General features: G+C 35.7%; 4 protein-coding genes and 1 long non-coding RNA gene across 5 annotated transcripts in view; 2 read left to right on the forward strand and 3 right to left on the reverse strand.

Moving 5' to 3' along the window:
• The window catches only part of LOC107014870 (asparagine--tRNA ligase, chloroplastic/mitochondrial), a 7808-nt gene extending 6017 nt beyond the window's left edge, over positions 1-1791 (reverse strand). Inside the window, exons 1-3 of the mRNA XM_015214980.2 lie at positions 1282-1791; positions 1117-1185; positions 657-767 (exon numbers count right to left, since the gene is read on the reverse strand). Coding sequence (XP_015070466.1) covers positions 657-767; positions 1117-1185; positions 1282-1686 — 585 coding nt within the window. The 5' untranslated portion in view covers positions 1687-1791. The remainder of the gene's footprint in view (positions 1-656; positions 768-1116; positions 1186-1281) is intronic.
• Positions 1792-2721: 930 nt separating this feature from the next.
• Positions 2722-5850, forward strand: LOC107012468 (UPF0415 protein C7orf25 homolog). Its single transcript, XM_015212322.2, has 3 exons — positions 2722-3805; positions 4647-4813; positions 5383-5850. The coding sequence occupies exons 1-3, from the start codon at positions 2795-2797 to the stop codon at positions 5588-5590; spliced, it is 1386 nt and encodes a 461-aa protein (XP_015067808.1). The 5' UTR covers positions 2722-2794; the 3' UTR covers positions 5591-5850.
• Positions 5851-6027: 177 nt separating this feature from the next.
• Positions 6028-7420, reverse strand: LOC107014641 (NDR1/HIN1-like protein 6). Its single transcript, XM_015214638.2, has one exon. The coding sequence runs from the start codon at positions 6969-6971 to the stop codon at positions 6195-6197; it is 777 nt and encodes a 258-aa protein (XP_015070124.1). The 5' UTR covers positions 6972-7420; the 3' UTR covers positions 6028-6194.
• Positions 7421-7552: 132 nt separating this feature from the next.
• LOC107014642 lies at positions 7553-11837 on the reverse strand. The gene is made up of 7 exons (XM_015214639.2): positions 11334-11837; positions 10219-10341; positions 9161-9499; positions 9022-9068; positions 8542-8604; positions 7967-8099; positions 7553-7885 (listed from the first exon to the last, which is right to left on the reverse strand). Exons 2-7 carry the CDS (start codon positions 10322-10324, stop codon positions 7872-7874), a joined length of 702 nt encoding a protein of 233 aa, XP_015070125.1. The 5' UTR covers positions 10325-10341; positions 11334-11837; the 3' UTR covers positions 7553-7871.
• LOC114076551 lies at positions 9431-10256 on the forward strand. The gene is made up of 2 exons (XR_003577495.1): positions 9431-9520; positions 9939-10256. It is a non-coding gene; the product is annotated as an uncharacterized LOC114076551 (long non-coding RNA).
• Positions 11838-12086: the final 249 nt, after the last annotated feature.

The raw sequence follows: 12086 nt of genomic DNA on the forward strand, positions 1-12086 counted from the left end.
CCCACCCCCACTCGTTCTCTCTATACCATGCTCTATGTTGAACTGTTAAATCTGTTCAGGGAGTTGATCCTATTTCAAGCTAGTACAGAAAAGGATTTGAACCACCATGGCAGTTCCCCCTGAACCTTCTCAATAACTATGTTCAACAAGCTATAAATAAATTGTTGGAGTTGCCATGTGATCAGAGTAGTTATTAGCTAAGAGCAAAAAGTTGCAGCAATATTAAAATTCTTGGTGAAAGATTAAAGTAGGCATGGAGTTAACTATATCACTCTACTCGCTGGTGGAGTCTCGAGAGCTGCTGGAAGACCATGAATATCATCTAACTTCAAATACATTTCAATAGCTATTGCACATGTTGTGATTTATAAAGATAATGCAATACACAAATACAAAATCTAAAACAACAACATTGATAAGCTTATTTTGAGGCAGAAGATGTAGTATTATGTATGTGTATAGTTCCTCTTAGGTTCTTATAATCAAGTTGCTTCTCATATCCTCTCTTCTGAAAAAAACTTAGTCAAGAATTACCTGTCATAGGTAGATGCTCTGTAAGGATTGTTACCAAAAGAAAATAAAAATATCCTAAGGATGTTTAAGCAAACTCATAAGCTCAAGCATTGACAATTAGATGAAATTGACAAAGTCCTTACCACTACAAGTTTCTGAACCTTCAACTCAATTTTCTGCTTTGACCCTTGGCTGCTGACTACAGTACCTTCAATCCATAGTGATGCACCAGTTGAAATTAAGCCATTCTCCACCTATAAGAAATGTGTGGAACAAAGTAAATGAGCATTATAGATTGAAACGAGCAGGTCAACCAAGTCAGATACCAAGTTGACAACCAATCGATCAAGTGATCACCTTTCCTGAGGACCAAACTACAGTTGTTTTGTTTCTTTCAAATAAAACTAATATATGCGACTCTGCAGATATTACCTCCAAGATTTATGCACAACTTCTCTTTTTGAAATGGACTTCATTTACTTCCAAATTATATGCACGTGAGCTTATGATAATAAGAAATCAGCACAAAATGTAGACTAATGCAGTTTCTAACAACTTTAAGCTAGCTGGTCACTCACACAGGAAGCTATGAACAGTCAGTACCTGATCATAACCCTCAGCATCAGAACCCATAACACATTGCATATTTGAAAGACAAGAACCATCATTAATCTGCACATTAGACAAACCAGCCAAAAATTTACAATCTGAAACCTACGCAATAAAAAGAAGAAGAGGCAACTCCTCAGTTGCAAGTTATGACATTACATCAATAAACGTCACACTGCTCTGAGCCCTAACCGTGCGAACCCATCCTCTAACCACCAAAGTCTCACCAAGACGGTCCAAACCTTCTTCAGGTCCTCCCTTTATGTCCGCAACCCTCAACCTTTTCCGAAATTCCCCAACTTTTTCAGTTTTTACACCCTCTTTTGCCTCAATATTTTCAAATTTGGGTCTTTCAACTGCTTCTCCGGATGAAATAGCGGCGGAAACCACAGAGCAAAAGCTCCGTCGACGGCTCAAGTAGGGTGCTGGAGGCAGCTGTGGAGGGTACGATGAGTAGAAATTGGGGTTCAAGACTTTGATAGGTCTTCGGTAATGACCGAAGAACCGGACGGCGTAGAAGGGCTTAAGGCGGAGAGTGGTGGCCGGAGACAGAGCACCAGCCATTTTTTCCAGCAAAAGTCTTTTGAGTATTGCTATCAGTATCACCTCGCCAATGGTTTTTTACTGCTCCATATCCGGATATCCGCTCAGAATTCAAACCCGATTTATCGCATGTATAATATTTTAAAAAATAAATAAATTATTTAGTAAATGAGAGAAATAAAACTCATCCTCATGTTAATATTAAGGGAAAAAAGCTCAAAAATGTCCAACTCATTGGAAAGATTTTAAAATGCTTTTTCTTTATTTATTGGTTTAAAAATACTTTCAACATCTTTTGTAGACTCAGAAATACCTTTTACTTAACAAATCTTATAGAAAATTTAACTACACGAGTGACAAAATTTCATTCGTCCAGCTAATTTTTATTCAAATAAAATAAATCTTATCCAATTCAATTTCGTTTCACTATTAATTTCGATACTTTTCTTATTTTTTCCTTTTTTTTTTCTTTAAGGAATAATTCTCAATTCAAAACTTTTTGAATTTTTATAAATTCAATGTATGTTTAAAATCTTGTTATTTAAAAAATTAGACAAATGAATTAAACAAGAGAAGAAAGCAAGCAATTAAAATATTTTCATAGCTTTATAAATCCATATGTATGAAGTTTGAACTAATCCTAAATTTCGAAAAAAATTATAGCTTTAATCCTTTTCAAAAGCGATTTAGTCAGAGATGATGAGCAAACAAAAGTTTAGGTCTTAATGTGACAGAAACAAGCAAATAACATGAGGTATAAAATTAAAGATACGAAAATTGGATTAGATTTATCAAAAATGGATTTAAGTGTAAGATTTATTTATTTTATTAAAAAAAGTCATATGGAGCACTCATTTAATTAAATTTCATGTCAGATTTCTGTTAATTAAAGAGTTTTTTGAGCTTAAAGAAAAGTCAAAAGACATTTTTAAATTAATAAATGGAAGGTGAATTTTTTTTATATTTTTTCTAATTTTAATCAATTATTTAATAGCAGTTCTATAACACAAATTAAGAGAAAAAAAAATATAAAATTACCATTCAAATTATCCCAAATTATCAAAAAATAATAATCTTTAATTTCGTGAGTGTCTTGTTAACTTTGAGGAGGAAGGGAAGAGTGAAGACGATGGAAAGGGACGAAGGAGCAGTGGAAGATGGCAAGAGGAGATGTAAAGTCCTCAAAAATCGAATTGAAACCTTAGCAACTACTCAACAATCCTCATGGAAGACTACCCTTTTCAGGCTAATCAACTCTGAGCTTTCTTTCCTCAACCGCGTTTCCCTCTCCTCATCTCTCAAACTCAGCACCAACATTGGGTATCTTGAAGCAGTTGTTCACATTCTTCAAAACCCAATAGTAACAGCAGTTTCACGGGTCTGCAAACCCATTTCGGTATCGTCGAAATTGAGTGTTTATATTGACGTAATTTGCTCTTTTAATGGGAACCCAGTTTGGTTTATAGTATCAGATAGAAACCCCAGGTACATTTCTTGGGAAGATTCGGGGGAAATTAGGATTTGCAAGGGTTTAAGAAGCAAAATCGTAGAACTCATGTTTGCTGCCTCAGAGTCGTCTGTTACGGTGAGGCCTAGTTCTATTATCCTTTTCTTCTCAAATGGACTTCAAAGTTGTATTCTTGATAAGCTTCGAGGGGAATTTGGAGCTACTGATCTGGGGTTTGGATTTTGTGACTTTGATTGTGAGTTTTATGATGAATTAGAGGATGAGGATTGGGTAAGTGTACTGGGGAGGTCTTTTGAAAGGGCATGTATTTTGGAAATAAAGGTTGGTTCTTTTTCGTCTAGTAGTGCAATTTCAGACTCTAGTACAGATGTTAAATTGCAGGGTAAAGATGGAGAAACATTAACAGACCTTTCTGGGAGTTTAGGGAAGATGCATAGTCATGATGCTAGTAATGATGTAAATTTGGGTGATTCTTTCTGTGCTCTTGTCTCAGCATTGAGGAGTTGGTCCGGTTTTGATGTTGAAGAAGCTGAATTGGTCAATTTTGATACAACAGCACTAGTTGCTATAGTGTCCGGGATTAGTAATGGTAGTATTGATCGAATTCTGGCTACTCCAGAGAGTGAGCTGAGAAGCCGATTCAAGGTCAATTATGAGTTCATGATTGGACAGGTGAAACCTCTTATCTTAAAATTTCTGGAATTCTTCTATGTTAAAATTTTAGAACCCTGTTTGAATTTGGAGAGTTTTTTTAATGTTTCTCTGTTCATTTTGATTGCTTTATAGAGCTAACATACCTCAGAGACTCGTACGAGAGATCTACTGGCTTTAAAGCCAGAGATGACTTACATGAGGCTGGTTGATTTAAATTTGTACATCAGTTGCCTTTACAGCAACTAATAACAAATTGAAGTCTCATGCCACATCATCTTATTGTTTGTAAAAAAGAAAAGGCAGCTTAGGGTACTAAGATCCAGTTATGTATGGGGTCTGGGGAAAGGCTGGACAAATGGTTTATTGTATGCAGCCTTGCCCTGCATTTCTGCAAGGGACTGTTTCACAGCTTGAACCCGTGACTCGTGGTCACATGGTAGCTGGTTTACCAGTTCCTTTCCATCATCTTATTGTTTGTTGTTTCACAAAACTTCACTATTGGAGTGGCAGAGTACCGAGTGTGTGAACTGGTTATGGTTATGGCGTTATGCTATGTTTCTGCTTCAATTGATGGTCCATGCTTTAATTTTGCCTAAAATACATAAGCATAATAAATTGCTAGTTTTGGTGTTCCTTATTCTGCGAAGTCAATAGTCTGACTCGAAGCACTAAAATTTGTAGTGAGTTGGAAATGATCAACTTTCTCATATATGTGGTCCTTTTGTTTACAGTCCTAAAGAAATTTCTTTATATATGAACTGCAAAGACTCATATACTATTAGCTTAAGCACTGTACTTTTGCATTTGCCAAACATTGTAGTAACATTCTTTGGTTTATTGTTGACTTGGCTTCCACCAGGTGAATTCTGAACTGAAGAAGCCAATCCATATGGAGCTGATGCCTTCTATATTGCAAAAGCGAGGCATAGTTTGTGAAAGTGTTTGTGCAGAATTTCAGGAGCTTGTTTCAATGTGTGGTGGGCCTAATGAGAAGTCTAGAGCAGAGCACTTTCTGAACCATCTAAGGTGAATTTTTGATAAATTTCAATATGTTTCTTACAGCAAGTTTTATTTCCTACAATTTTATTGCAACAATCGTTACATTCAACAGTACATGCTCTGCCGTCCTTTCCCATTCTTACCTCCAGAAAAGAAATTGGAAGAAAAATATGAATTGCTTGCCATCCTTTTATCTGACTTCTAAATTTCCTACTAGATAAATTTGAAGGAGTTCTGTTCGACTTGCTATATGACTTCCAAATTTTAGGTCCCAGTGAACTTTTGTAAGCAACTCTGCTGCTTCTTAAACATTATTCTTATCTAGTATCTGTTATAGATTTGCTGGCATGGTTTGGTCTCTCTGTTACAACGGCTTAGTTCTTACAAATCTGATGCCAATTGCCAAATAGTAAAATAAAATGAATCTCGTGATGGTAGATTGTAGTAAGCTAGCAACACTTGCCTCAGACCTGTTAAGAGTCGCACTGGGAATTTCTCCATCTCCATGTTCCTTTTGTTCTTAGTTTTAGTTTTAGTTTTATAGTTTTCCCAGTTACTTAAACTCCATATGCTGATCATCTGATTAACTCAAACAGGGTTGTGCCTGATTGCCCGTCAGAACGGCTAACGAGCCTTCCAACAACCAGAAAATTGGCTTTAAAAAACAAGGTAGCTTTTGGGACTGGTGATTATTGGCATGCTCCTACTATAACTGCGAACATGGCATTTGCCAGAGCTGTTTCACAGACAGGAATGTCCCTGTTAACCATAGAGCATAGACCACGAGCATTGGTTGGTGATTAATCCCCTTGGCAAATGCCATTTGAAAACAGATGTTGATCCTAATCCTGAGGCTACATTGACTTAATGGAACTGAATCTTTTCTGTGAAAAGAGATGTTGAGATACCCAAGTGTGACGCGTCATTTGAACTAGGAAATTGTGAAACTTGCTTGGCTATTACACGTGTATATATCAGACTAGCACAATGTTTTAATAGGCATTTTGTATGTTAGCTTGTATGATGCTTCTTGGTAATAAAATAAGGGGCCTCAGTTATCTTAATCTTCTGCCATATGCAGTTAGTTCTTTCTTGATATAGTATCAAGTTGGAGCAAGTACCAACACATACAAATCTACTTTGGAAGAACAAAAGCCATAGGCTATTTTTTTTGTGCAATAAATAACTTTATATTAAAGCTGCATAACAAAGTAGTAACCAACTGCCAATGGTTGGCTTTATCAACATGAATAATGAAGATGAATTTAATAGAAATCTCCTAATGTTTATGGATAACATCCTCACTAACAAAGAGTAGAGACCCCAAAAATAAAATAAAATACACGACAACTGAACTAGAAGCCTAAATTACATACTAACAAACATGTTGAATACAATGCAGAAGCTTTTAGAGCTTCAATCCAAACTTGCAAGTACTGGCCTTAATTCGGACCAAACTATTAGCAGAGAGGCTATCGACAATCAGTAAGCAATCTCCCAATATTTTCACCTTTCTCAACTTGAGCCTCCCAAGTTTAACGCTAACTGGGACTTGAATCTTAAGATCTAATGGGATTCTTCCAGTTTGTGCTGCCTCTTGAATTGCAGACATCAGCGTATTACCATATTCTGATTGCCCAGTTAAGGCCACGTCGAGTACTGTTCTGTTCTGATGACCTTGGTAGAACTTGGGAAGAGACCCTTTACAAAGCTGTGTGTTCTTGTACCACACACTCAAATGACTTCCTTTCTCATAGTAGATTCCAATCTTCTTGTTTGGGTTCACAGCAGTGATTCTGACATTAAATCTTGCATAGAGGCTCATATCAAAATTTAGCCTCAAGTCTGATATTCTGAGGTTGTCCACAGAGTACTGAGGGATTTTTGGTTTGAAAACAAGGTAAAGAATGCCAGCAATTGCTGCAATAATGATGAGTAGGAGTGCGATGAGGCTTATTGTCCAGCAAATGCATTTGCAAATGCAACTTCTCTTCTTAGTGGGTGGTCTTGAATACATTTCAGGAGTGGTACGTCTGAATGGCTGGTTCACTGTTGGCTGCTGAAGCAGCGTTGGATCACCTTTTTCTGATTTAAACGAGCCTCGAGGCACTAAAGGACGTGTTGTTCTTGTTGGTGGTGGTGCTTCCATGTCCACGACTGGATGAATTCTTTGATTTTCTGTCATTTGTTGTCAATTGTTACTTAAAACAGAACACTATTGTTTTTTATCAACAACTTACAAATGAAACTCTCACGTAATGTGCAGTATACGATTATTTATAAGTTAAAATACTTATATGTTGTTTCATATTGAAGTTTAGTTAATTAAATATCCCAAGAGAAGATGGAGGTAGGAAACTTTTTGGCTTATTTCACCTAATAACAAAGAAATGTTGAGAGGAGAAACAAAGTAGGTCAGCTATATGAAGAGCTTTGACTATTTTCTGTTCTCACTGCTTAATGACTCAGCTAATCTAAGTAGAGAATCAACCATAAACAATTAGTATAACTTTACTCCTTTAGTTGACCTACAAATAATTAACCTAGATAGCCACGTCTATATGAAGGTGGTAATATTCTTACATATTTACATTTATCAATTTACAGAAAGAAAAAAAAAGGTTTAAAGGGTACTGATTAGCTTTGAGATCCTTAGCTTGAAAGTAGGTAATTACAACAACATACCCAGTCAAACCCCACACGTACGGTCTAAGAAGGATAGAAAAAGCACAGTTAAAACTATGCAGGAAACTAGGAACACAGAAGTTAAGAACTTGACCATCTCTAATCACTAAAAATCTTGTCACCCTTACAAATTATGTACAAAGATAGTAATTTTCCAGCTTCATAATCTATAGAAAATAGGTCAGAACCCCCCGCCCCCCAGGCATAACAAAGGGAAGGGGGAAGGAAATAGAGAAAAGGGACTGGAACTAAAAGGAGGCTGGCAAAGTGTTCTATGAACTCTCAACAAAAGTAAGATTATGGGTTAAGTTTGATGATAAGTCTCAAAAATTATTACATCAGAGAAAATGTATTGTCTATCCCTCCGCTAACAAATTACTTTGAGTCAATTCATCCATCTTCACTCTCCAGACTCTGCACAAAAAAGTAACACACTATTAGTACTTCCCAATGAACTTCCTAATGACCAAAGTCATCTCTCATATAGGCTCATACCATGTATCGCTTCCATATTGTCTTCCTTGTAAACACCGAGAGGAGAGCCGTGGACAGATAGAAGCATTTCCCCAGGTTTAGGCAGCCTTAAAGTTTTGGGAGTCATCCCAACAGATAATCTGTTATTATATGCCTGTAGCCAAAAATATATTAATCTATGAATATTGTCTCTAGCACAAAATACTCGTAGAGACATCAACAAGAAACTGGTGCTGATGCTACTTCGGGACAAAATTAGTTTCATCTAAAAGTCGCTTCATTGAACCATCACAGGCGTACAGTAACGCTGTTATTAACATAGCATTGTTCCTAAAGCGTTGATCAACTAAACAATGCTGTATGTCGTAAGAGAGTACCAAGAGGAGCAGTCATCCAGATAGAGAAATAAATAAGGAAAAACAATGCTTCATACTGCAGGGTCTATGTGTCAAATGAAATATTTCCCAACCCATCATCCCGATGTTTAGATGCCTTAAAGGAATAAAATGAATATAATCAATTGTTCAGTAGAGAAAAAGATATTACAAACAAGTAATAACAACAAACCGCAAAGAAATTATATTATAGCTACGTACACCAGGAGTCTGAAGAGTATCTGGCAAATCAAGCATTTGGGAGTCAGATGGCTCTTCCAAGACCTTCAGGGAAAAAAAGAAGCAAAATAAGGAACAAAAAAGAGTAAGCAAGTATTGTTATCATCGCAAGGGCTAAGGGGGTACATCCATTGCTCAATCAAAAGAAGCATGAAGAAATGTCAAAAAAACCAGACACCTCTAGAGCTACGTGATGAGCCAGTGCAAAGGCATAATGAGTCCACCCCACATCCCCACAAAAAAAAAAAAGAGAAGGAAAAAAGAGTCTTAAGCACAAAAAGATTAGTTGTAAAAGAGGCTTTTCAGAAGTACCAACTAAATGCTTCTTACTTCCAAATCTTAAATGCAAGAATTTAACCATACAGCCAAAAGGGGATCATCATGCAACCTAAATTACTCGAAATGTGGTATTGAATGACATAAACTGCAGGAAATAGTAAAATGAAGTGCAATGGAACATACAAATCCCTTGATCTGGAGGTTTTCGACACCATAGCATGATGTTTTTACTGCCAAAATGTTGTTAAACTGAGTTAGCAGAAATAAACTTGAGTGTCTACCGTTTCCATAAAAGGATGAGTAAAAAGAGATTCAAAGATACCAGATTTATTTGAGAATTCAAATCCACCAAGTGACGGCATGGCACTGGAGCAATCAGGGTACACCATGGACAGGTTATTAAGAAGAGAAGCATGTAGATTCCTTCCATCAAATTGGTCCATGCTTAAATTAACAGCATTGTCTTTCCTTTGCACTTCATACTGGCCATTTTTCTCATTTCTTACAATAGCCAGGTTTGGAAATTTTTCCTCAAAAAATTGCATTACTGGAACTTGCAGCTGTTCATTACTAAAATTTGATCGCAGCAATTGCAACATATCTTTTAAGTGTTCAATCTCCACATCACGAATAGCCCTCATAGCAGCACTTTGACGTTCAGCTGAAAAGAGAGTACAATAAGGTAAAGGACATATTCAGTGACATTCAATCATGATGGTAATGTGAGAATCAAAATTCATCAGGAACAAACAGATAACTGCAAAAAATTAGAATGGATGTGGAAACCATGTTTAAGAACTTCATATTTACATACTTCCGAATATCATTTGACTGTCCAAGTGATTAGTTGGAGAAACTAAGTTTTGAAAGTGTAAATTAAGTGCTGAAAAGTTTAAAATATTTGGAAGGGTGATGCTTTTAGTATCATCCATTTTCTTACTTTAAAAATTCCTACTCAAACGCATACTATAAATATTTCCTTCTACATTTAACTTTCCTTGTAAAATGCATCTTCATAACCTTCTCTTAAATTTCAAAAAGTATCACATCAACGGAAGGTAATAGACCTAGCAAATTGATAATTTTACCTTTTTGTTCAGCTTGCAGGAATATATCAGAACAGATCGGTCACACAGAACTTATATCATACATCAACACATAAAAAATAAACGAGAATGGATAAGAGAATATAGCTTCATGGATATGAAGTTCAACCAAGCAAATCAAAATTTCCTGCTTCAAGATTTCTGCACCCAATCTATATATGCAACCATTGTCCATGTGGTTTTCCTCTTACTATATTTTGTTTTTCTAAAATAAACAACTTACTTTTTCTTTCAAATGATAAGACTAACAAACATTTGTACATTTAAAAGGTACCTTCTTGCTTGAATATATCATCTTCCATTTTCACTTGATGTTGTTCTTCATTAGCATCCTTTACAACTTCAGTTGTTTTGCGAGGTCTTCCTCTTCTTCTTGGCATGGAGATATATAAGTTAACTGAAAACATTTTTCTCTCATCAAGTTAATAATTACTTTTACTAGTCAACGTGCATACACTTATGTTGTATGAGTAATTATAAATAAAAAAAATTAACCCAACTCTAGAGTTGTTAGCTTATCTTTCTTTGTTCTTGGTAGTAGATTAAACATAAAGTACTTCCATCAGTTCTCTTGGAACAATCGCTACCAAAGATTATTTGGTTCGTACTGATTAAGTGGGTGGAATTTCTATGGAGTCACAAGAGGAGATTATACACTCTTTTTTATGATGTTGGAGTCAAGGCCATCTTGCTCGACTACAGTATTGTACGTCTCTTTTCTTAATGGGAATAAAGATGAAATAAACATCCTTAACTGCTTAAAAAAGAAGATGATACAGTTAAGCTATTTGTAGCAATAAAAATAAATATCCTTGTGGTTTGATAGAATTAGTCAGTTTAATGGTGATTTTTTTTCTTTTGCCTTGTTTAGTGAAATTTATATATTTACATGCCTTTATTGTCTCTATTTTATGGAAATTGTACCTATTTGCCTTTATTATTCATCCATTTTGAAAGCCATAGAAGATGAATATTTATTATACTGGGAGTTGTCGCTCAATGAACTTAAATTCATTTTACAGATCTTTCTAAGTTCCTCAACGACTGATTTCGATTTTGTAAGGTGTCATGTAAGCTTATAAACAAGAATCAGTTTGAATTGTTCCAAATTTCTTTTAACACTTCACATGAACTAATGAGAGTGCAGTATTAGACTACTCACTTGACAACATTTATCTGTAAATAAAATATTATATACCAACCAAGAGTATGAGTTTCACAGCTACTGCCTTTTTCATTTGTATGAAGAAACAACACAAATTTGTACTTGGTAAATTCCATTCTCTGAACAGAACAAAATCTAACTATGCTAAACATATTGCTACAAACTACTCTAAACAGAATTTATGAACACGCATAATGAAAATCGTAGAAACAAAGAAATATTACCTGGTTGAGGGCAGCAAACCGGATGACGAGTTTAATGGAGACGATTCCACCCCCTCTCTAAACTCGAACAGCCACAAAATTTTAAACTATGGAACCAAGAATTCCCAAAACCTTTAGGGTACTCTTTAGTCTCCAAAAATTGAACATTGAAGAAGAGGGCCTACTTATAGGAGTTGAGAAATGTGAAAATCACAGCCTAGAGTCGATGCGGGACTGTGAGTAATTTGAAAATAAGACTAGTTCCAACGGAAAATTGATTTAGAAGGCTTAATCTCTTGAGAAGGACGATTGAAGTATCAAGATCGCAACACCTGTCTCGTTTGTACGATTGGCTTACGAAAAGGACAAGGGAGAGAGTAAAGGTTGACGCTGCCACGATCTGAGCTCGATTTTGGACCGAGTTTGCGATTTGTGGGACTGGCGAGCAAGAAAACGCTGAAGGGGGTCGATTGGTATGTGCTGTGCTGTCTATTGTATTGAAAATGGGTTTTTTCTTTTGAGAAGAAAACGGGTCATTTAGGAGTTAGGACTGAGAGGCCCGAGATTTGGCTTCTTAAACTTAAGTGGGCTAGAATTGAATTTATTTTAAGCATTTAGGACCAATTGAAGTTCCGAACATAACCAAATTGAATTAATGAGTGAAATTGCTAAAAGTTAAGTAAAATAAATTATTATAATTAATTTACGAGCTTCTTAATCTTAACAAAATAGAAATAGCTAACTTAATTATAAATTAATCAATTCAAAATTTAT

Source organism: Solanum pennellii, chromosome 3 (genome assembly GCF_001406875.1).
Source record: "Solanum pennellii chromosome 3, SPENNV200".
In the NCBI taxonomy this organism is placed as follows: Eukaryota; Viridiplantae; Streptophyta; class Magnoliopsida; order Solanales; family Solanaceae; genus Solanum; species Solanum pennellii.

Bases quoted from the DNA above. Each gene is read 5' to 3' on its own strand.
- LOC107012468 (XM_015212322.2), top strand. From the start codon at position 2,795: ATGGAAAGGGACGAAGGAGCAGTGGAAGATGGCAAGAGGAGATGTAAA. The intron at 3,806-4,646 runs GTGAAACCTCTT...GGCTTCCACCAG, and splicing joins ATGAGTTCATGATTGGACAG to GTGAATTCTGAACTGAAGAA. The intron at 4,814-5,382 runs GTGAATTTTTGA...TAACTCAAACAG, and splicing joins CACTTTCTGAACCATCTAAG to GGTTGTGCCTGATTGCCCGT.
- LOC107014641 (XM_015214638.2), bottom strand. From the start codon at position 6,971: ATGACAGAAAATCAAAGAATTCATCCAGTCGTGGACATGGAAGCACCA.
- LOC107014642 (XM_015214639.2), bottom strand. From the start codon at position 10,324: ATGCCAAGAAGAAGAGGAAGACCTCGCAAAACAACTGAAGTTGTAAAG. The intron at 9,500-10,218 runs GTACCTTTTAAA...CTCTCTTTTCAG, and splicing joins TGATATATTCAAGCAAGAAG to CTGAACGTCAAAGTGCTGCT. The intron at 9,069-9,160 runs GTATCTTTGAAT...ACATTTTGGCAG, and splicing joins TGAATTCTCAAATAAATCTG to TAAAAACATCATGCTATGGT.